Here is a 24666-nt window from a genome sequence, read left to right as displayed (position 1 = left end):
TAACCACTAGGCTACCCTGCCAACCCATGAGAGTTCAGCCTTTCAGTTACTAGTCCAACGCTTTAACCACTAGGCTACCCTGCCAACCCATGAGAGTTCAGCCTTTCAGTTACTAGTCCAGCGCTCTAACCACTAGGCTACCCTGCCAACCCATGAGAGTTCAGCCTTTCAGTTACTAGTACTAACCACTAGGCTACCCTGCCAACCCATGAGAGTTCAGCCTTTCAGTTACTAGTCCACTTTAACCACTAGGCTACCCTGCCAACCCATGAGAGTTCAGCCTTTCAGTTACTAGTCCAGCGCTCTAACCACTAGGCTACCCTGCCAACCCATGAGAGTTCAGCCTTTCAGTTACTAGTCCAACGCTTTAACCACTAGGCTACCCTGCCAACCCATGAGAGTTCAGCCTTTCAGTTACTAGTCCAGCGCTTTAACCACTAGGCTACCCTGCCAACCCATGAGAGTTCAGCCTTTCAGTTACTAGTCCAACGCTTTAACCACTAGGCTACCCTGCCAACCCATGAGAGTTCAGCCTTTCAGTTACTAGTCCAACGCTTTAACCACTAGGCTACCCTGCCAACCCATGAGAGTTCAGCCTTTCAGTTACTAGTCCAACTCTTTAACCACTAGGCTACCCTGCCAACCCATGAGAGTTCAGCCTTTCAGTTACTAGTCCAACGCTTTAACCACTAGGCTACCCTGCCAACCCATGAGAGTTCAGCCTTTCAGTTACTAGTCCAGCGCTTTAACCACTAGGCTACCCTGCCAACCCATGAGAGTTCAGCCTTTCAGTTACTAGTCCAACGCTCTAACCACTAGGCTACCCTGCCAACCCATGAGAGTTCAGCCTTTCAGTTACTAGTCCAGCGCTTTAACCACTAGGCTACCCTGCCAACCCATGAGAGTTCAGCCTTTCAGTTACTAGTCCAGCGCTTTAACCACTAGGCTACCCTGCCAACCCATGAGAGTTCAGCCTTTCAGTTACTAGTCCAACGCTTTAACCACTAGGCTACCCTGCCAACCCATGAGAGTTCAGCCTTTCAGTTACTAGTCCAACTCTTTAACCACTAGGCTACCCTGCCAACCCATGAGAGTTCAGCCTTTCAGTTACTAGTCCAGCGCTTTAACCACTAGGCTACCCTGCCAACCCATGAGAGTTCAGCCTTTCAGTTACTAGTCCAACGCTTTAACCACTAGGCTACCCTGCCAACCCATGAGAGTTCAGCCTTTCAGTTACTAGTCCAGCGCTCTAACCACTAGGCTACCCTGCCAACCCATGAGAGTTCAGCCTTTCAGTTACTAGTCCAGCGCTCTAACCACTAGGCTACCCTGCCAACCCATGAGAGTTCAGCCTTTCAGTTACTAGTCCAGCGCTTTAACCACTAGGCTACCCTGCCAACCCATGAGAGTTCAGCCTTTCAGTTACTAGTCCAACGCTTTAACCACTAGGCTACCCTGCCAACCCATGAGAGTTCAGCCTTTCAGTTACTAGTCCAGCGCTTTAACCACTAGGCTACCCTGCCAACCCATGAGAGTTCAGCCTTTCAGTTACTAGTCCAACGCTTTAACCACTAGGCTACCCTGCCAACCCATGAGAGTTCAGCCTTTCAGTTACTAGTCCAGCGCTTTAACCACTAGGCTACCCTGCCAACCCATGAGAGTTCAGCCTTTCAGTTACTAGTCCAACGCTCTAACCACTAGGCTACCCTGCCAACCCATGAGAGTTCAGCCTTTCAGTTACTAGTCCAACGCTTAACCACTAGGCTACCCTGCCAACCCATGAGAGTTCAGCCTTTCAGTTACTAGTCCAGCGCTTTAACCACTAGGCTACCCTGCCAACCCATGAGAGTTCAGCCTTTCAGTTACTAGTCCAACGCTCTAACCACTAGGCTACCCTGCCAACCCATGAGAGTTCAGCCTTTCAGTTACTAGTCCAACGCTTTAACCACTAGGCTACCCTGCCAACCCATGAGAGTTCAGCCTTTCAGTTACTAGTCCAACGCTTTAACCACTAGGCTACCCTGCCAACCCATGAGAGTTCAGCCTTTCAGTTACTAGTCCAGCGCTTTAACCACTAGGCTACCCTGCCAACCCATGAGAGTTCAGCCTTTCAGTTACTAGTCCAACCCTTTAACCACTAGGCTACCCTGCCAACCCATGAGAGTTCAGCCTTTCAGTTACTAGTCCAACTCTTTAACCACTAGGCTACCCTGCCAACCCATGAGAGTTCAGCCTTTCAGTTACTAGTCCAACCCTTTAACCACTAGGCTACCCTGCCAACCCATGAGAGTTCAGCCTTTCAGTTACTAGTCCAACGCTTTAACCACTAGGCTACCCTGCCAACCCATGAGAGTTCAGCCTTTCAGTTACTAGTCCAACTCTTTAACCACTAGGCTACCCTGCCAACCCATGAGAGTTCAGCCTTTCAGTTACTAGTCCAACGCTTTAACCACTAGGCTACCCTGCCAACCCATGAGAGTTCAGCCTTTCAGTTACTAGTCCAGCGCTTTAACCACTAGGCTACCCTGCCAACCCATGAGAGTTCAGCCTTTCAGTTACTAGTCCAACGCTTTAACCACTAGGCTACCCTGCCAACCCATGAGAGTTCAGCCTTTCAGTTACTAGTCCAGCGCTTTAACCACTAGGCTACCCTGCCAACCCATGAGAGTTCAGCCTTTCAGTTACTAGTCCAACGCTCTAACCACTAGGCTACCCTGCCAACCCATGAGAGTTCAGCCTTTCAGTTACTAGTCCAACTTTAACCACTAGGCTACCCTGCCAACCCATGAGAGTTCAGCCTTTCAGTTACTAGTCCAACTCTTTAACCACTAGGCTACCCTGCCAACCCATGAGAGTTCAGCCTTTCAGTTACTAGTCCAACGCTTTAACCACTAGGCTACCCTGCCAACCCATGAGAGTTCAGCCTTTCAGTTACTAGTCCAACGCTTTAACCACTAGGCTACCCTGCCAACCCATGAGAGTTCAGCCTTTCAGTTACTAGTCCAACGCTCTAACCACTAGGCTACCCTGCCAACCCATGAGAGTTCAGCCTTTCAGTTACTAGTCCAGCGCTTTAACCACTAGGCTACCCTGCCAACCCATGAGAGTTCAGCCTTTCAGTTACTAGTCCAGCGCTTTAACCACTAGGCTACCCTGCCAACCCATGAGAGTTCAGCCTTTCAGTTACTAGTCCAACGCTTTAACCACTAGGCTACCCTGCCAACCCATGAGAGTTCAGCCTTTCAGTTACTAGTCCAGCGCTCTAACCACTAGGCTACCCTGCCAACCCATGAGAGTTCAGCCTTTCAGTTACTAGCCCAACGCTTTAACCACTAGGCTACCCTGCCAACCCATGAGAGTTCAGCCTTTCAGTTACTAGTCCAGCGCTTTAACCACTAGGCTACCCTGCCAACCCATGAGAGTTCAGCCTTTCAGTTACTAGTCCAATGCTCTAACCACTAGGCTACCCTGCCAACCCATGAGAGTTCAGCCTTTCAGTTACTAGTCCAACGCTTTAACCACTAGGCTACCCTGCCAACCCATGAGAGTTCAGCCTTTCAGTTACTAGTCCAGCGCTTTAACCACTAGGCTACCCTGCCAACCCATGAGAGTTCAGCCTTTCAGTTACTACTTTAACCACTAGGCTACAATGCCAACCCATGAGAGTTCAGCCTTTCAGTTACTAGTCCAACGCTTTAACCACTAGGCTACCCTGCCAACCCATGAGAGTTCAGCCTTTCAGTTACTAGTCCAACGCTTTAACCACTAGGCTACCCTGCCAACCCATGAGAGTTCAGCCTTTCAGTTACTAGTCCAACGCTTTAACCACTAGGCTACCCTGCCAACCCATGAGAGTTCAGCCTTTCAGTTACTAGTCCAACGCTTTAACCACTAGGCTACCCTGCCAACCCATGAGAGTTCAGCCTTTCAGTTACTAGTCCAACGCTTTAACCACTAGGCTACCCTGCCAACCCATGAGAGTTCAGCCTTTCAGTTACTAGTCCAACGCTTTAACCACTAGGCTACCCTGCCAACCCATGAGAGTTCAGCCTTTCAGTTACTAGTCCAGCGCTTTAACCACTAGGCTACCCTGCCAACCCATGAGAGTTCAGCCTTTCAGTTACTAGTCCAGCGCTTTAACCACTAGGCTACCCTGCCAACCCATGAGAGTTCAGCCTTTCAGTTACTAGTCCAGCGCTCTAACCACTAGGCTACCCTGCCAACCCATAGTTCACTTTCAGTTACTAGGCTTTAACCACTAGGCTACCCTGCCAACCCATGAGAGTTCAGCCTTTCAGTTACTAGTCCAACACTTTAACCACTAGGCTACCCTGCCAACCCATGAGAGTTCAGCCTTTCAGTTACTAGTCCAGCGCTTTAACCACTAGGCTACCCTGCCAACCCATGAGAGTTCAGCCTTTCAGTTACTAGTCCAACGCTCTAACCACTAGGCTACCCTGCCAACCCATGAGAGTTCAGCCTTTCAGTTACTAGTCCAGCGCTTTAACCACTAGGCTACCCTGCCAACCCATGAGAGTTCAGCCTTTCAGTTACTAGTCCAGCGCTCTAACCACTAGGCTACCCTGCCAACCCATGAGAGTTCAGCCTTTCAGTTACTAGTCCAACGCTTTAACCACTAGGCTACCCTGCCAACCCATGAGAGTTCAGCCTTTCAGTTACTAGTCCCTTTAACCACTAGGCTACCCTGCCAACCCATGAGAGTTCAGCCTTTCAGTTACTAGTCCAGCGCTTTAACCACTAGGCTACCCTGCCAACCCATGAGAGTTCAGCCTTTCAGTTACTAGTCCAACCCTTTAACCACTAGGCTACCCTGCCAACCCATGAGAGTTCAGCCTTTCAGTTACTAGTCCAGCGCTTTAACCACTAGGCTACCCTGCCAACCCATGAGAGTTCAGCCTTTCAGTTACTAGTCCAACCTTTAACCACTAGGCTACCCTGCCAACCCATGAGAGTTCAGCCTTTCAGTTACTAGTCCAACGCTTTAACCACTAGGCTACCCTGCCAACCCATGAGAGTTCAGCCTTTCAGTTACTAGTCCAACGCTTTAACCACTAGGCTACCCTGCCAACCCATGAGAGTTCAGCCTTTCAGTTACTAGTCCAACTCTTTAACCACTAGGCTACCCTGCCAACCCATGAGAGTTCAGCCTTTCAGTTACTAGTCCAGCTCTTTAACCACTAGGCTACCCTGCCAACCCATGAGAGTTCAGCCTTTCAGTTACTAGTCCAACGCTTTAACCACTAGGCTACCCTGCCAACCCATGAGAGTTCAGCCTTTCAGTTACTAGTCCAACGCTTTAACCACTAGGCTACCCTGCCAACCCATGAGTTCAGCCTTTCAGTTACTAGTCCAACGCTTTAACCACTAGGCTACCCTGCCAACCCATGAGAGTTCAGCCTTTCAGTTACTAGTCCAACTCTTTAACCACTAGGCTACCCTGCCAACCCATGAGAGTTCAGCCTTTCAGTTACTAGTCCAACTCTTTAACCACTAGGCTACCCTGCCAACCCATGAGAGTTCAGCCTTTCAGTTACTAGTCCAGCGCTTTAACCACTAGGCTACCCTGCCAACCCATGAGAGTTCAGCCTTTCAGTTACTAGTCCAACGCTTTAACCACTAGGCTACCCTGCCAACCCATGAGAGTTCAGCCTTTCAGTTACTAGTCCAACTCTTTAACCACTAGGCTACCCTGCCAACCCATGAGAGTTCAGCCTTTCAGTTACTAGTCCAGCGCTTTAACCACTAGGCTACCCTGCCAACCCATGAGAGTTCAGCCTTTCAGTTACTAGTCCAGCGCTCTAACCACTAGGCTACCCTGCCAACCCATGAGAGTTCAGCCTTTCAGTTACTAGTCCAACGCTTTAACCACTAGGCTACCCTGCCAACCCATGAGAGTTCAGCCTTTCAGTTACTAGTCCAACGCTTTAACCACTAGGCTACCCTGCCAACCCATGAGAGTTCAGCCTTTCAGTTACTAGTCCAACGCTTTAACCACTAGGCTACCCTGCCAACCCATGAGAGTTCAGCCTTTCAGTTACTAGTCCAGCGCTTTAACCACTAGGCTACCCTGCCAACCCATGAGAGTTCAGCCTTTCAGTTACTAGTCCAACGCTTTAACCACTAGGCTACCCTGCCAACCCATGAGAGTTCAGCCTTTCAGTTACTAGTCCAACGCTTTAACCACTAGGCTACCCTGCCAACCCATGAGAGTTCAGCCTTTCAGTTACTAGTCCAGCGCTTTAACCACTAGGCTACCCTGCCAACCCATGAGAGTTCAGCCTTTCAGTTACTAGTCCAACGCTTTAACCACTAGGCTACCCTGCCAACCCATGAGAGTTCAGCCTTTCAGTTACTAGTCCAGCGCTCTAACCACTAGGCTACCCTGCCAACCCATGAGAGTTCAGCCTTTCAGTTACTAGTCCAACGCTTTAACCACTAGGCTACCCTGCCAACCCATGAGAGTTCAGCCTTTCAGTTACTAGTCCAGCGCTTTAACCACTAGGCTACCCTGCCAACCCATGAGAGTTCAGCCTTTCAGTTACTAGTCCAACGCTTTAACCACTAGGCTACCCTGCCAACCCATGAGAGTTCAGCCTTTCAGTTACTAGTCCAACGCTTTAACCACTAGGCTACCCTGCCAACCCATGAGAGTTCAGCCTTTCAGTTACTAGTCCAGCGCTTTAACCACTAGGCTACCCTGCCAACCCATGAGAGTTCAGCCTTTCAGTTACTAGTCCAACGCTCTAACCACTAGGCTACCCTGCCAACCCATGAGAGTTCAGCCTTTCAGTTACTAGTCCAACGCTTTAACCACTAGGCTACCCTGCCAACCCATGAGAGTTCAGCCTTTCAGTTACTAGTCCAACGCTTTAACCACTAGGCTACCCTGCCAACCCATGAGAGTTCAGCCTTTCAGTTACTAGTCCAACGCTTTAACCACTAGGCTACCCTGCCAACCCATGAGAGTTCAGCCTTTCAGTTACTAGTCCAACGCTTCTAACCACTAGGCTACCCTGCCAACCCATGAGAGTTCAGCCTTTCAGTTACTAGTCCAGCGCTCTAAACACTAGGCTACCCTGCCAACCCATGAGAGTTCAGCCTTTCAGTTACTAGTCCAACGCTTTAACCACTAGGCTACCCTGCCAACCCATGAGAGTTCAGCCTTTCAGTTACTAGTCCAGCGCTCTAACCACTAGGCTACCCTGCCAACCCATGAGAGTTCAGCCTTTCAGTTACTAGTCCAACGCTTTAACCACTAGGCTACCCTGCCAACCCATGAGAGTTCAGCCTTTCAGTTACTAGTCCAGCGCTCTAACCACTAGGCTACCCTGCCAACCCATGAGAGTTCAGCCTTTCAGTTACTAGTCCAACGCTTTAACCACTAGGCTACCCTGCCAACCCATGAGAGTTCAGCCTTTCAGTTACTAGTCCAACGCTTTAACCACTAGGCTACCCTGCCAACCCATGAGAGTTCAGCCTTTCAGTTACTAGTCCAGCGCTCTAACCACTAGGCTACCCTGCCAACCCATGAGAGTTCAGCCTTTCAGTTACTAGTCCAGCACTTTAACCACTAGGCTACCCTGCCAACCCATGAGAGTTCAGCCTTTCAGTTACTAGTCCAGCGCTTTAACCACTAGGCTACCCTGCCAACCCATGAGAGTTCAGCCTTTCAGTTACTAGTCCAACGCTCTAACCACTAGGCTACCCTGCCAACCCATGAGAGTTCAGCCTTTCAGTTACTAGTCCAACGCTCTAACCACTAGGCTACCCTGCCAACCCATGAGAGTTCAGCCTTTCAGTTACTAGTCCAGCGCTTTAACCACTAGGCTGCCCTGCCAACCCATGAGAGTTCAGCCTTTCAGTTACTAGTCCAGCGCTTTAACCACTAGGCTACCCTGCCAACCCATGAGAGTTCAGCCTTTCAGTTACTAGTCCAACGCTTTAACCACTAGGCTACCCTGCCAACCCATGAGAGTTCAGCCTTTCAGTTACTAGTCCAACGCTTTAACCACTAGGCTACCCTGCCAACCCATGAGAGTTCAGCCTTTCAGTTACTAGTCCAACTCTTTAACCACTAGGCTACCCTGCCAACCCATGAGAGTTCAGCCTTTCAGTTACTAGTCCAACGCTTTAACCACTAGGCTACCCTGCCAACCCATGAGAGTTCAGCCTTTCAGTTACTAGTCCAGCGCTTTAACCACTAGGCTACCCTGCCAACCCATGAGAGTTCAGCCTTTCAGTTACTAGTCCAACTCTTTAACCACTAGGCTACCCTGCCAACCCATGAGAGTTCAGCCTTTCAGTTACTAGTCCAGCGCTTTAACCACTAGGCTACCCTGCCAACCCATGAGAGTTCAGCCTTTCAGTTACTAGTCCAGCTCTTTAACCACTAGGCTACCCTGCCAACCCATGAGAGTTCAGCCTTTCAGTTACTAGTCCAGCGCTTTAACCACTAGGCTACCCTGCCAACCCATGAGAGTTCAGCCTTTCAGTTACTAGTCCAACTCTTTAACCACTAGGCTACCCTGCCAACCCATGAGAGTTCAGCCTTTCAGTTACTAGTCCAACTCTTTAACCACTAGGCTACCCTGCCAACCCATGAGAGTTCAGCCTTTCAGTTACTAGTCCAACGCTTTAACCACTAGGCTACCCTGCCAACCCATGAGAGTTCAGCCTTTCAGTTACTAGTCCAACTCTTTAACCACTAGGCTACCCTGCAAACCCATGAGAGTTCAGACTTTCAGTTACTAGTCCAACGCTTTAACCACTAGGCTACCCTGCCAACCCATGAGAGTTCAGCCTTTCAGTTACTAGTCCAACGCTTTAACCACTAGGCTACCCTGCCAACCCATGAGAGTTCAGCCTTTCAGTTACTAGTCCAGCGCTTTAACCACTAGGCTACCCTGCCAACCCATGAGAGTTCAGCCTTTCAGTTACTAGTCCAGCGCTTTAACCACTAGGCTACCCTGCCAACCCATGAGAGTTCAGCCTTTCAGTTACTAGTCCAACCCTTTAACCACTAGGCTACCCTGCCAACCCATGAGAGTTCAGCCTTTCAGTTACTAGTCCAACTCTTTAACCACTAGGCTACCCTGCCAACCCATGAGAGTTCAGCCTTTCAGTTACTAGTCCAACGCTCTAACCACTAGGCTACCCTGCCAACCCATGAGAGTTCAGCCTTTCAGTTACTAGTCCAGCGCTCTAACCACTAGGCTACCCTGCCAACCCATGAGAGTTCAGCCTTTCAGTTACTAGTCCAGCGCTCTAACCACTAGGCTACCCTGCCAACCCATGAGAGTTCAGCCTTTCAGTTACTAGTCCAGCGCTCTAACCACTAGGCTACCCTGCCAACCCATGAGAGTTCAGCCTTTCAGTTACTAGTCCAGCGCTCTAACCACTAGGCTACCCTGCCAACCCATGAGAGTTCAGCCTTTCAGTTACTAGTCCAGCGCTTTAACCACTAGGCTACCCTGCCAACCCATGAGAGTTCAGCCTTTCAGTTACTAGTCCAGCGCTCTAACCACTAGGCTACCCTGCCAACCCATGAGAGTTCAGCCTTTCAGTTACTAGTCCAGCGCTTTAACCACTAGGCTACCCTGCCAACCCATGAGAGTTCAGCCTTTCAGTTACTAGTCCAGCGCTCTAACCACTAGGCTACCCTGCCAACCCATGAGAGTTCAGCCTTTCAGTTACTAGTCCAACGCTTTAACCACTAGGCTACCCTGCCAACCCATGAGAGTTCAGCCTTTCAGTTACTAGTCCAGCGCTCTAACCACTAGGCTACCCTGCCAACCCATGAGAGTTCAGCCTTTCAGTTACTAGTCCAGCGCTCTAACCACTAGGCTACCCTGCCAACCCATGAGAGTTCAGCCTTTCAGTTACTAGTCCAGCGCTCTAACCACTAGGCTACCCTGCCAACCCATGAGAGTTCAGCCTTTCAGTTACTAGTCCAGCGCTCTAACCACTAGGCTACCCTGCCAACCCATGAGAGTTCAGCCTTTCAGTTACTAGTCCAGCGCTTTAACCACTAGGCTACCCTGCCAACCCATGAGAGTTCAGCCTTTCAGTTACTAGTCCAGCGCTCTAACCACTAGGCTACCCTGCCAACCCATGAGAGTTCAGCCTTTCAGTTACTAGTCCAGCGCTTTAACCACTAGGCTACCCTGCCAACCCATGAGAGTTCAGCCTTTCAGTTACTAGTCCAGCGCTCTAACCACTAGGCTACCCTGCCAACCCATGAGAGTTCAGCCTTTCAGTTACTAGTCCAGCGCTCTAACCACTAGGCTACCCTGCCAACCCATGAGAGTTCAGCCTTTCAGTTACTAGTCCAGCGCTCTAACCACTAGGCTACCCTGCCAACCCATGAGAGTTCAGCCTTTCAGTTACTAGTCCAGCGCTCTAACCACTAGGCTACCCTGCCAACCCATGAGAGTTCAGCCTTTCAGTTACTAGTCCAGCGCTCTAACCACTAGGCTGCCCTGCCAACCCATGAGAGTTCAGCCTTTCAGTTACTAGTCCAACTCTTTAACCACTAGGCTACCCTGCCAACCCATGAGAGTTCAGCCTTTCAGTTACTAGTCCAGCGCTCTAACCACTAGGCTGCCCTGCCAACCCATGAGAGTTCAGCCTTTCAGTTACTAGTCCAGCGCTCTAACCACTAGGCTGCCCTGCCAACCCATGAGAGTTCAGCCTTTCAGTTACTAGTCCAGCGCTCTATCCACTAGGCTACCCTGCCAACCCATGAGAGTTCAGCCTTTATTCACCCACTCTAAAAAGACAGCCAGACATTTGTTGAATTCCCAATGTGTTGTCACTGCACTTTCAACCATTTAAAAGCATAGAAAAGTTCAAATAGGAGTACAATGTCAGATATTTTGTATTTATACAACAACTTCATGTGTTATCGCTGTGCTTCATCTAATAGCAGAACCAAATCACCTGGATTGTAGTTGAGATTACATTAAAACTACATGGTGCAAGTGATCAATGCTGTTAGAGATTCTGAGCAGATTATTATAGCAATTGTGAAAATCTCCACAGAGCTGCAGCCTGTCTATGCTATGCATCTTTAACATGAATGTCTTCTATGACTACGTAAGAACACATGTATAGTTACAGTAGCCTATCTTCAAAATGTGGCCATGGATGTGTTACTCATTTTAAGGTTGAATAAATACTGTTACATTAGTTTGTAAGATACATTTAGGCTATTTACTGTATTTCAAAAGTAATATTGAATTTTGTTTGGTTGGCAACGCAACCAAATATCTCACGCTTTGATAGTTTCATCTGAGCCACTGACTTAATCCTATTCTTTAACTTCTATTTTTGCTTTAGTTGGAGATGTGAATCCAGTTATGTTGAATTATGTTTGGTTGTCAACACAACCGAATATCAACATCTTTTGCGCCACTGACTTAGTCTGGCTTTTATTCCAGTTTGTCTACAAATTAATAATTGGTATATTGGATTCACTTCTCCACCTCAACCAATAATCAAAGTCTAACAATAAGATTAAATCAAATCAAAACTTTATTTAAAGTTTGATTTGATTTAGTCCTATTCTTTAACTTAGATCTTTGGTTGAGATGGAGACATGAATCCAACATATTAATGATTAACTTGAAGATGACATTTCAAATCAACCAGAGCTTGAAACCCCTGGCCTATATGTATTGTTTATTTTTAGTTGAACCCTGGTTTGAAATGAAACAAAAGACAGTACTTTCGCCTTCATCGACCTGGCCAAGGCTTTCAACTCTGTCAATCACCGTATTCTTAACGGCAGACTAAACAGCCTTGGTTTCTCTAATGACTGCCTCGCCTGGTTCACTAACTACTTCTCAGATAGAGTTCAGTGTGTCATATTGGAGGGTCTGTTGTCTGGACCTCTTGTAGTCTCTATGGGGGTGGCACAGGGTTCACTTCTCGGGTTGACTCTTTTCTCTGTATGTATCAATGATGTCGCTCTTGCTGCGGGTGATTCTTTGATCCACCTCTATGCAGATGACACCATTCTGTATACCTCTGGCCCTTCTTTGGACACTGTGTTAACAAACCTCCAAATGAGCTTCAACAACATACAACACTCCTTCCGTGGCCTCCAACTGCTTTTAAATGCTAGTAAAATGAAATGCATGCTCTTCAACTGATCTCTGCCTGTACCTGCCCGCCCGACCTAAGCATCACTACCCTGGACGGTTCTGACTTAGAATATGTGGACAACTATACATACCTAGGTGTCTGGTTAGACTGTAAACTCTCCTTCCAGACTCACATTTGTTTCTCTCTCCTTCCAGACTCACATTTGTTTCTCTCTCCTTCCAGACTCTCCTTCCAGACTGACATTTGTTTCTCTCTCCTTCCAGACTCACATTTGTTTCTCTCTCCTTCCAGACTCACATTTGTTTCTCTCTCCTTCCAGACTCTCCTTCCAGACTGACATTTGTTTCTCTCTCCTTCCAGACTCTCCTTCCAGACTGACATTTGTTTCTCTCTCCTTCCAGACTCTCCTTCCAGACGGACATTTGTTTCTCTCTCCTTCCAGACTCTCCTTCCAGACGGACATTTGTTTCTCTCTCCTTCCAGACTCTCCTTCCAGACGGACATTTGTTTCTCTCTCCTTCCAGACTCTCCTTCCAGACTGACATTTGTTTCTCTCTCCTTCCAGACTCTCCTTCCAGACTGACATTTGTTTCTCTCTCCTTCCAGACTCTCCTTCCAGACGGACATTTGTTTCTCTCTCCTTCCAGACTCTCCTTCCAGACGGACATTTGTTTCTCTCTCCTTCCAGACTCTCCTTCCAGACTGACATTTGTTTCTCTCTCCTTCCAGACTCACATTTCCCCCCCCATATTTGTTTTTATTTTTCTGCTCTTTTGCACACCAGTATTTCTACTTGCACATCATCATCTGCACATATATCACTCCAGTGTAAATTGCTAAATTGTAATTACTTTGCCACTATTGGCCTATTTAATGCCTTACCTCCTTACTTCATTTGCACACACTGTATACAGATTTTTTTATTGTGTTATTGACTGTACGTTTGTTAATCCCATGTGTAACTCTGTGTGTTTTTGTCGCACTGCTTTGCTCTATCTTGACCAGGTCCCAGCTGTAAATGAGAACTTGTTTTCATTGGCCTACCAGGTTAAATAAAGGTGAAATAAAAATCAATTTAAAAAGTAGGCCATCACTATAAATAAGAACTTGTTCTTAACTGACTTGCCTAGTTAAATAAAGGTTAAATAAAAACCAGCCCCCACCAACACCATATGAACTCACACTGACACCCCTGTGTAAAGCACTTCCTGTGTAGTGATAAATCCACTCCACACCACTCCCGCCCCCATACTTCCAAATGTAGTAATACATTCATGCTGTCTATTGAGCTGAAAGAGCTAGAGCCAAGTACAGATGTTGAGGGTCGGTGCCTTGGCCTGACCCCTTCTTCTTATCCCCCACTCTCTGTCCACTCGAGGTACAGACACAATGACACCATGCTCTGCACCAGGACCACACAGATGATTCCAATTATTGCCAGGCCAGTTTGACGAAGCGCAGTGGAAGCGACAGCATCGATAGTCTATCACAAACACCGTAGTGCCGACTCCGAGAGAGGAAGGGAGCTTTGAGGTGGTGGGGAGAGATGGGGTTGTAAGTCGCATTTGATTTGATTCAAAGATTTTAAGATGTTATATAGGAAAACATGTACATGAAATATAATCATGTGTAGAATCAAATAATTCAATGTTTAATTGAAGCCAGAGGATGTACCACACAAAGTACCAGTAGTAGTACGGGCCTCAAGGTTGTGAACACAAAACATCCTTCTGCATGGGATTTCTCAGGAAGTAAACAATTTAAGGCCTAAAAACCAAGCTGCGTATTACATTTCAATGAGGTCGTGAAGCTGCAGAGTGAAAGTGAATGAATCATATTTTATTTTCTGAGTGACTGAGTGATTTGGTCTCGTGGAAACTCTTAACATGATTGAATTGTGCCGGTAATAAAAACCACATGACGAAGTCGCGAAACAAACTACTACAAGTGAGAGCAAAGAAAAAGCTTGACCTTGTTTTGTGAATTGTCCCAGTTGTTCCAATCAGCCTAAAATGCAACATATGCTCCTGTTGTCCAACACTCAAACAACAATGATCAACCATTAATAACCATGACCAAGAGGACACAAACCATTTTGTTACTCTCCTGAGAAAAGAAAAGTGTTTCTGCAATCAAGGTGTGTAAACACATGCTACATGACCAAAAGTATATGTTATGGAAGTCCCTTCAAAACATTATATTATCTATGTTAATAGTTGAATGATTATTGTTTTTACAGTGCATTTATCTGGGAGCTTAGACTGACTTTTTGATAGGATTATGGTGTCTGACTAGAGCACAGGGATATTCTAAGAATCTAGATTAATCAATATACTCCTGGTTTATGATCATATTTTCATATTTGGACCTCAATTGATTTCATGTGAATAACTACACTACATGACCAAAAGTATGTGGACACCTGCTTGTCGAACATCTCATTCAAAAATCATGGGCATTACTATGGAGTTGGTCCCCCATTTGCTGCTATAGCCTCCACTCTTCTGGGAAGGCTTTCTACTAGATGTTGGAACATTGCTGTGGTGACATGCTTTCATTCAGCCTCAAGAGCATTAGTGAGGTTGGGCATTGATGATCGATGATTAGACCTGGGTCGCAGACGGCGTTCCAATTCATCCCAAAGGTGTTCGATGGTGTTGAGGTCAGGGCTCTGTGCAGGCCAGTCAAGTTCTTCCACACCAATCTCGACAAACCATTTCTGCATGGACCTCACTTTGTGCATGGTGGCATTGTCATGCTGAAATAGGAAAGAGCCTTTCCCAAACTGTTACCACAAAGTTGGAAGCACAGAATCGTCTAGAATGTCATTGTATTCTGTAGCTCTTAGATTTCTCTTTATTGGAACTAAGGGGCATAGCCCGAACCATGAAAAACAGCCCCAGACCATTATTCCTCCTCCACCAAACATTAAAGTTGTCACTATGCATTCGGGCAGGTAGCGTTCTCCTGGCATTCACCAAACCCAGATTCGTCTGTTGGACTTCCCAAATGGTGAAGCGATATTCATCTCTCCAGAGAACGTGTTTCCACTGCTCCAGAATCCAATAGAGGCAAGCTTTACCCCACTCCAGACGACGCTTGGCATTGCACATTGGGGACCTTATGCTTGTGTGTGGCCGCACAGCTATAGAAACCCATTTCATGAAGCTCCCAACAAACAGTTACTATGATGACGTTGCTTCCAGAGGCAGTTTGGAACGCTCACGTGCTTCAGCACTCGGCGGTCTTGTTCTGTGAGCTTGTGTGGCCTACCACTTCGCGGCTGAGCCGTTGTTACTCCTAGATGTTTCCACTTCCCAATAACAGCACTTACAGCTGACCGGGGAAGTTCTAGCAGGGCAGGAATTTGACCAACTGACTTGTTGGAAAGGTGGCATCCTATGACGGTGCCACGCTGAAAGTCACTAATCTCGTCAGTAAGGCCATTCTACTGCCAGTGTTGGTCTATGGAGATTGCATGGCTGTGTGCTCTGTTTTATACACCAGCAACAGGTGTGTCTGAAATAGCCAAATCCAGTCATTTGAAGGGTATCCACATACTTTTGTATATGTTCCTGTGGCTATGTGTTCAAAGTTACAAACTCATATGATACTTGCTTTAGAAGAATACAAAAAAAATGATAACAACCTGGTACCACATGGTGCCCAGTGGTGCTACTTTAAATGAATTCCAGATAAACAAACAAGTATATCATAGGGTACTCCTGTGTATCATTTGTCCATGTAATATGCTAGTCATTTATGTGGCATGAAAAAAATACTTTCTGCACTGGAGTTGACCTTTTATCACAAAAGACCCACTATTATAGACCTCTCACTAGTCTGTATGCAATTGTTTATTTTCCTACTCTTCTTTCCTTGGTTCCATCTGAAAGAATGTGACAGGTGACAGCAATGTGCAGGAGACCTGCTGAGTCCTTTCACCTATCGATGGGTCACGAGGAAGAGGGGAGAATAGCAAAGGAGGCCATTCTGGCATAATGCCCTGGTCTAAGGTAACGGAGAGGGGACTTCAGCTCACCCATAAACGGACAGTTTGAGGTCAGGAACACAGATGTTGTCCTCCCCACAGTCCAGCTGAATTTGGGCCTGCAGAACAGAGGGATGGAGAGAGATTTAGATTTTTCAAAGAAAAAATGTGATCTGATCATCATCTAAGTCACAACAATAGACAAACACAGTCTGCCTAAACTAATAACACACAAACAATTATATGTTTTCATGTCTTTATTGAACACACCGTGTAAACATTCACAGTGCAGGGTGGGAAAGGTATGTGAACCCTTGGATTTAATAAACTGGTTGACCCTCTGGCAGCAATAACCTCAACCAAATGTTTTCTGTAGTTGAGGATCAGACCTGCACAACGGTCAGGAGGAGTTTTGGACCATTTGTCTTTACAAAACTGTGTCAGTTCAGGAATATTCTTGGGATGTCTGTGAGCTGTTCTCTTGAGGTTATGCCACAGCATCTCAGTCGGGTTGAGGTCAGGACTCTGATTGGGCCACTCCAGAAGGCGTATTTTCTTCTGTTGAAGCCATTCTGTTGTTGATTTACTTCTGTGTTTTGGTTCATTGTCCTGTTGCATCACCCAACTTCTGTTGAGCTTCAAATGGGGGACAGATAGCCTTACATTCTCCTGCAAAATGTCTTGATAAACTGGGGAATTCATTTTTCCGTCGATGATAGCAGCAAAGCAGTTCCAAACCGTGATGCTCCCTTCACCAGACTTTACAGTTGGGATGAGGTTTTGATGTTGGTGTGCTGTGCCTTTTTTTCTTCACACAGTGTTCTATGTTCCTTCCTTCCAAACAACTGAACTTTAGTATAATTTGTCCATAGAATATTTTTCCAGTAGCGCTGTAGGTCATCCGGATGCTCTTTTGCGAACTTCAGATGTGCAGCAATGGGGTTTTTGATGAGCAGTGGCTTCTTCTGTGGTGTCCTCCCATGAACACCTTTCTTGTTTAGTGTTTTACGTATCGTAGACTGGTCACCAGAGATGTTAGCATGTCCCAGAGATTTCTGTAAGTCTTTAGCTGACACTCTAGGATTCTTCTTAACCTCATTGAGCTTTCTGCGCTGTGCTCTTGAAGTCATATTTGCAGGATGACCACTCCTAGGGAGAGTAGCAACAGTGCTGAACTTTCTCCATTTACAGAAAATGTGTCTTACTGTGGACTGATGAACATCAAGGCTTTTAGAGATACTTTTGTAACCCTTTCCAGCTTTATGCAAGTCAACAATTCTTAATCTGGGGTCTTCTGAGATCTCTTTTGCTTGAGGCATAGTTCACATCAGGCAATGCTTCTTGTGAATAGCAAACTCACATTTTGTGAGTATTTTTTATAGGACAGGGCAGCTCTAACCAACATATCCAATCTCGTCTCAATGATTGTACTGCAGGTTAGCTGACTCCTGACTCAAATTAGCTTTTGGAAAAGTCATTAGCCTAGGGGTTCACATACTTTTTCCAACCTACACTGTGAATGTTTAAATTATGTATTCAATATAGACAAGAAAAATACAATAATTTGTTTAAGCAGACTGTGTTTGTCTATTGTTGTGACTTAGATGAAGATCAGATCTAATTTTTAGACCAAATTATGAATTTGTTTTGAACAACTGCTGGCACATTTACCACGGAAATGAAGATTTATGAATAACCTCCTAAATGAGGGAATGAAGGGGAGAAGTGAGGGAATGAAGGGGAGAAGTGAGGGAATGAAGGGGAGAAGTGAGGGAATGAAGGGGAGAAGTGAGGGAATGAAGGGGAGAAGTGAGGGAGTACGTGAAGGACGGAAAAAGGGAAAGCAAATGAGAGAAGGGGAGAATGAACGGAAGGAGTGTTTTGTTTTCCTGGGTATGAGGAGAGCAATGATGTTCAAGAAAGGTAGACATACTGCAACATGAGGACAGGAAGGAATAGCAGGAAAAAGGAAAGTCTTGGACGGCTTAGGGAAGAGAGGAGAGGAATTGGGGTCCTAAGCACTCTGTCTCTCTTTCTCTCCTAGTCCTTTTTTTCCTACAACATTGCAACTGTGTACTGTGAGCCCATTGTTACACTACCAGCCCATCCATCCCAGCAGCAACATGTGGCAAACATTAGAACCCCAAAGGAATGCTACGACAGTGCGGGGTCGGCATGGCGATCACTCACTCCGTCTCCATGGAGATTACTAATTTAAAGCCTCCAATGTTATCGTTCATGCAAGTCCATGTGGTAATCGGTCAGTCAACACAACATCACAAGACAGAGGAAAGCACGGGGCTGGTAATGGTCACACAATCACCAAGGGCTCTCCTCCCCCACTCACTCACTCTCTTTCATCCTCCATCTTCCCATCACCCACTCTCCATGGGACAAAAAGGGCATTAAGAAGAGGAAGAAACTTTATTCATGTTTTGACAAGTTTAGAAGTGGAAGAGGAAGAGAGAGAGAGATTGCTAAATGTTTCAGTGTAATAACATGAGCATTGAAAGTTCAAGTTGTTCCCAAAAGCTGTTGTATCTACTCTAGGTTGTATTGGTTTCTCTGCCAATAGTGAGAGGCTTGGAGCACACACACACACACATATATATAAAAACACACATATAAACACACACACGTGCTCCAAGTCTGCCTTGCCGAGGTCTCGACATGGCGGAGACCACTTGCAACATACATAAACAAACCACAACCAGATGGCTAGCCTCAGTGCCCCACCCAGAGAGAGCCGTAAGTTCTCCCTCTGTTTTTTTCGCATAGCCGTGACTCCCCACCCTCACACCCCTGAGGATTCTAATCTCAATTCGGAAAGGCTACCCCCCGTTATTTGTCCTTATCGCTTATGTGATAGCATGGGCAGTGCCATTGAAGGTTTTCATCTATTCTAAAGTAGAGTAAAAAAGGCTTTGTAGCAAGTGTGCCATCTATCTAACTCTATGGCTATAACATATTGTAATTCAGTGCTTAGTATATAAGGACTAATCCCAACCTTTAGCCATATGGGGACCAGCACTACTGAGGGGTCCTCCATATGAAATCTTTTTCAAAATGGACACTTCTGACCTTATCCCTTTCTACTTCCTGGTACAAAATGTAAATACCGGGGGGAGTAGATATGTTAGTCTGGTACAATAACTAAATTGTGTAAGCACTATGTTCATAGTCTACCGTCTATAGCGGGGTTTTAGGCAACTAGATTCAGCCTCGTGCTGATTTTTGTCGGAGCGAATGTTGGAAAATAATGATAATAATTTGTACATTGCAAATTGACCACGATCCCTCTAGGTTGTGTATTCTAGAGTTTCAGTATGGGTATACGTAGTGCACCTGCTCTAAACTTAGTTATGTGGTCTGGTAAATGTGACCAGATATTGTACTCTGCTCTACAAGGTGTGATGTCTGGCATGGTTGGGGTCAAGTCCAGTTCGATTCAGTCATTTCAGGATAACAACTGAAATTGCAAATGTTCCTAATTGAATAACGTAGTTAGTACATACCTTCTGCTTTATAATATGTGTTGTCTGGTAGTTTAGAATGGGTTTTAGGCCATGGAGGTCCAGTTGAGCGAGAGGATCCAGGCTAAAGTTGAGGGTGATGTAAATGGGCGACAGTTTATCCCGAAACTCCCCTTCACTCTACAACACACATGAGGAAAGAAGGTCAAAAGGCATCACCGACACACTCAAGAGGAAGTGAATCTGACCTTACACTGACCTTTCTTCATGGTGTGTTGAACTTGAATTTGACTTTACTTATTGTAAACTAGTTGAGACTCTGTGGACCTCTAGATTTAAATGTACATTGTAGTGAATATAATGTTATAGATCTGTCTAAATGTACGTTGTAGTGAATATAATGTTATAGATCTGTCTAAATGTACGTTGTAGTAAATATAATGTTATAGATCTGTCTAAATGTACGTTGTAGTGAATATAATGTTATAGATCTGTCTAAATGTACGTTGTAGTGAATATAATGTTATAGATCTGTCTAAATGTACGTTGTAGTAAATATAATGTTATAGATCTGTCTAAATGTACGTTGTAGTGAATATAATGTTATAGATCTGTCTAAATGTACGTTGTAGTAAATATAATGTTATAGATCTGTCTAAATGTACGTTGTAGTGAATATAATGTTATAGATCTGTCTAAATGTACGTTGTAGTGAATATAATGTTAGAGATCTGTCTAAATGTACGTTGTAGTGAATATAATGTTATAGATCTGTCTAAATGTACGTTGTAGTGAATATAATGTTATAGATCTGTCTAAATGTACGTTGTAGTGAATATAATGTTATAGATCTGTCTAAATGTACGTTGTAGTGAATATAATGTTATATAATGCAAGGGAACATTTTCACTTTCAGTCCTATTGAAACTATAATCAAAAACAGATTAACTGTCAAATGTAGCATTACATGTTTCAGCCTGTTTCAAGTTACTGGTGTTTTGAAGGCTGGATTCAAAGAAACTAGTCAACATTTTTGTGCAAACTTTTGGTCCAGAGAGATTGGTCGGGAAGACCCACAGTTCATTGGATCAATGTTGTTTTTATAATCTGGGATTTTCTCAACATGTCTTTGAATAACTCGGTAACATTTTTACTTAAAGCCGGCAAGTATAATGCTTTATAACAAGGCTTATTAGTCTCTTTATGTATCAATCAGCATTTCAAATGATTGCTATTTAGTCTATCATTATGAGATGATTATTAGACATTATAAAAAGGGGTCAATCATGCTCATGACAAGCATGCATTATAAACTCATGCAGTTTCACAGCAACATCTCTCTGAGTGTTTGAATTTTGAAGTGACTAACGCGCAGGTAGATGCGGGTGTCGTGACATGTTGGTCCTCCGTTGGCCATGGTGATGGTCTCCAGCAGGCTGGGCTGATGGCTATCTAGGAACAGAGTTCTCCTCACTGATGACTCTCTCTGTTTCTGCTCCAGATGGTCCAACTGCACCTCCACCATAAAAACTGCACAACATACACACACACAATAGAACATGTCACAAAAACAAACCCCTTATAACATACTGTTTATTTAACCAGGTAAGTTGAGTGAGAACACATTCTCATTTATAGCAACAACCTGTGGAATAGTTACAGGGAAGAGGAGGGGGGATGACTAAGCTAATTGGAAGCTGGGGATGATTAGGTGACTGTGATTGTATGAGGGCAAGATTGGGAATTTAGCCAGGACACCAGGGTTAACACCCCTACTCTTATGATAAGTGGCATAGGATCTTTAGTGACCACAGAGAGTCAGGACACCCGTTTAACAACCCATCTGAAAGACAGCACCCTACACACGGCAATGCCCTGGGATATACAGAGAAAGTAGTGCCTCCTACTGGCACTCCAACACCACTTCCAGCAGCGTCTGGTTTCCCATCCAGGGACTGGCCAGGACTAACTCTGCTTAGCATCAGAGCCAAGCCAGCAGTGGGATGCAGGGTGGTATGCTGCTGGCTAACTAAAGCAATTACATATACTGTTACTATGCATACACTAACACAATACACACACACACACACACAATTGCAAATACCCATTCCTAAGTGCAGACACAAACACAATCACACACCCACACACATAAACACACATGCACAGACAAACCTCGCAATGTTTCCCCTGTACTTACTCGATTGTCCTTTCATCTTAATCTTAACTGCTAAATTGACCATAGCGAATTCAGGCATATTTGCAGCCACACCAAGGAAGATAATAGGGAACAGCTGTGTGGAGTCCTTACAAAAGAAAACACTAGTCATGTCTAGATGCAATACAGCTTTTGTCAAATTGACATCAAAAGTTTTTTTTTTTTTTTTTTACATTTTAGCTACCCCTAACCCTTTCCTAACCTTAACCTAATTCTCCTAACCTGCTAAGCTAATTCTCCTAACCTGCTCTGTAAGTTCCCCTAAACCTGCTACGAAAAGTCAATTTTGACAAAAGCTGTATCCCTTGTAGACAAAACAGAAAACACTGGGCTCACCTAGATCAGCAGCGAGGTGCTTCCCATTGGCCGAGAGGCAGAAACTGAGGTTGACACTGGAGTGAGAGTGAAGACAGAGAGACAGTATTTACATGTATTAAGTAGATCCATGTAGAGCTCTAAAACATTTGGTGGTATATAACAGTATATAATAGCTCTACCTCCGCCAACGAGAAAATGTATAAAAAACATCTGGTCACAAAAATGTTTTATGTAAGAAATCTCTCACAAGTCTCGTGCTAAATAGCCTGGTTGCCAGTCTGTTTCTGTGTCTCTTGCCAAATCCTTGTGGAATGATCATGTTTGGCATGACAATGACAATGGAGTGGGGAAGAGCACAAACAGATCTGCTAGGCTACATGCTAACCCACTGAATGTAAATGCATTCAATCTTTGCACAGAACTGAAGCCCAAATCAACCTAAAACAAATTGCTCAAACTTTACAAGGGGAGGTAAAAAAAAATGTGTGTGCGTTTGATTATTTTAGAGTGTATGCATATACAGAATCCATGTGCTAAAATCTGTACACGTGTGTGTATGTGTGTGGTCAATGGTCATCTGCCTGCGCAATGGTAAATGTGTGTGTGGGTGTGTCATCTCATGCATGCTGTGTCCTAAGCCGATGTTCCAAATAACATGTCATTCAAAGTGAATGGCAACCTGCTCCACCCTTTCCACTGTCCACCCCACCTCTACTCCTCCCTCAGCCTTCCCAAGGCTCCCAGCAACCTAAGCGTTAATCAAGAAGACACAAACAACAAGCAACTTGTGCGGTACTAACAGCAGATATCAAGATAACAGCTACTAGGCTTTCATTTCAGTGAGACTAAAAGTGGTGAAGTGTTCCCTTTGCTTGGGCTCAGAATATAGACTGTCCTCAAACACTCATACTGGAACGAAGACTGGACAAGCTTGTCAAACATGGTGTCATTTGACATTCTCAAGTGGTGAATGCCAGACATTTTGTCCATTGACATGGTTTAAGAGTGGAAAATGTACTATATAATAGGTATTGGACTCAGTGTTGGGTCAATGCTGGAACACATTCACATCTATTTGAATTAATATTGTTGCTGAAGACATTATCCCTCTTAGCAAGGTTGGTCTGAGTGAGGCTATAGTGACTTCCTACTCAATAAACCTGGTGGCCAGAAACATGACAGCTTTAGACTATAGTACATTTGATATGTGTGTTGTGAAATCTGTGAATGTATTGTTGTGTTTTTAAAATTGTATAACTGCCTTAATTTTGCTGGATCCCAGGAAGAGTAGCTGCTGCCTTGGCAGGAACTAATGGAGATCCATAATAAATACAAATACAGTCTCCCTGTTGATGTTTCTGTCTGTCTGTCTGTCTGTCTGTCTGTCTGTCTGTCTGTCTGTCTGTCTGTCTGTCTGTCTGTCTGTCTGTCTGTCTGTCTGTCTGTCTGTCTGTCTGTCTGTCTGTCTGCCTGCCTGCCTGCCTGCCTGCCTGCCTGCCTGCCTGCCTGCCTGCCTGTCTGTCTGTCTGTCACAATCTATGCAGTTTCTCTGTTGATGTCTGTCTGTCTGCCTGTCTAATACATCACAAAGGTCTAGCTGTCTCAGTTAACTGATGGAATATCAGCAGTGTTTCAACCATTCAGATTCTTTTGAAAAGGAAAAAAAATGTATCAACGCACCAAGACACAGAGATAGTCTTGTTCCCAAGGGACACCATACAACTCTTCTCCTCTGAGTTGATCATGGTAGGTTGCACAGTAAGAGAAGCACTGGCGTTGACAATAGGCCGAGCTCTGATAGAAAAATACCAACCAATTGGAAGACGTGATTACCTCGATTAAAATCATTGATTCCAATACAAAATTGTAATTCAAATGACATAAAGATCACATATAAACAATGTTTTCAGACCTAATATACATGTTTAATTGAACAAATAAAATAAAAATAGAGGGCTGGTCAGCTATCTTATTTGCAAGCACAATGAGCCAATCAAGTTCTGGTGAGAGCACATACCTGTACAGAACAGCCTTGTCAGCCCCAAAAGCACCTACGATGAGATCTGTACAAAGATGACACCAATATTAAACACTAATAAGAAATTGTAAAAGGCAAAACAATTAAAAACAAACTGAACAATTGGACTAACAAATTTTACCTGGGTACCCATTCTGGTCCAGATCTATCTCTCCGCGGAGGGCATAGCCAAAACTGGCAGGAAAGGTGCCAGAGGCCCATTGGCCAGCTAGAGCCTGAGTGGGCGTGTCCTTCAGCCCACTGGCATGCCCGTTATAGATGAGGACCAATCCCTGTTGGTCGTCTCCTCCAAAGGGACAGCCAATTGCAATATCTAAGATAATCAACAGATAATCAACAAAGTTATGCCACCTCATAATGGCTAATCCCCACTCCCTCTGGCCTGAGCTTCGTTATGTTCTTGCATGAAAGACAAGAACCCCGTAGAAACCAAATGGGAGAAAACTGACCAAAAAAAGGAAGGGACAACCTTAACTTGTCCAATAACAAATGATCAATTTTGTTT

General features: G+C 45.1%; 1 protein-coding gene across 1 annotated transcript in view; it reads right to left on the bottom strand.

Annotated features, from left to right (window-relative positions):
* Positions 1 to 24666, bottom strand: part of LOC135541418 (integrin alpha-5-like) — a 75890-nt gene that overhangs the window by 15290 nt on the left and 35934 nt on the right. The window contains exons 13-19 of the mRNA XM_064967654.1: positions 24283 to 24474; positions 24141 to 24186; positions 23804 to 23917; positions 22142 to 22197; positions 20960 to 21120; positions 19633 to 19770; positions 16169 to 16236 (exon numbers count right to left, since the gene is read on the bottom strand). Of these exons, the coding sequence (XP_064823726.1) occupies positions 16169 to 16236; positions 19633 to 19770; positions 20960 to 21120; positions 22142 to 22197; positions 23804 to 23917; positions 24141 to 24186; positions 24283 to 24474 (775 nt within the window). The remainder of the gene's footprint in view (positions 1 to 16168; positions 16237 to 19632; positions 19771 to 20959; positions 21121 to 22141; positions 22198 to 23803; positions 23918 to 24140; positions 24187 to 24282; positions 24475 to 24666) is intronic.

This window comes from Oncorhynchus masou, chromosome 6 (assembly GCF_036934945.1).
Source record: "Oncorhynchus masou masou isolate Uvic2021 chromosome 6, UVic_Omas_1.1, whole genome shotgun sequence".
NCBI classification, from domain to species: Eukaryota; Metazoa; Chordata; class Actinopteri; order Salmoniformes; family Salmonidae; genus Oncorhynchus; species Oncorhynchus masou.
This window is presented reverse-complemented; position numbering and strand designations above follow the sequence as displayed.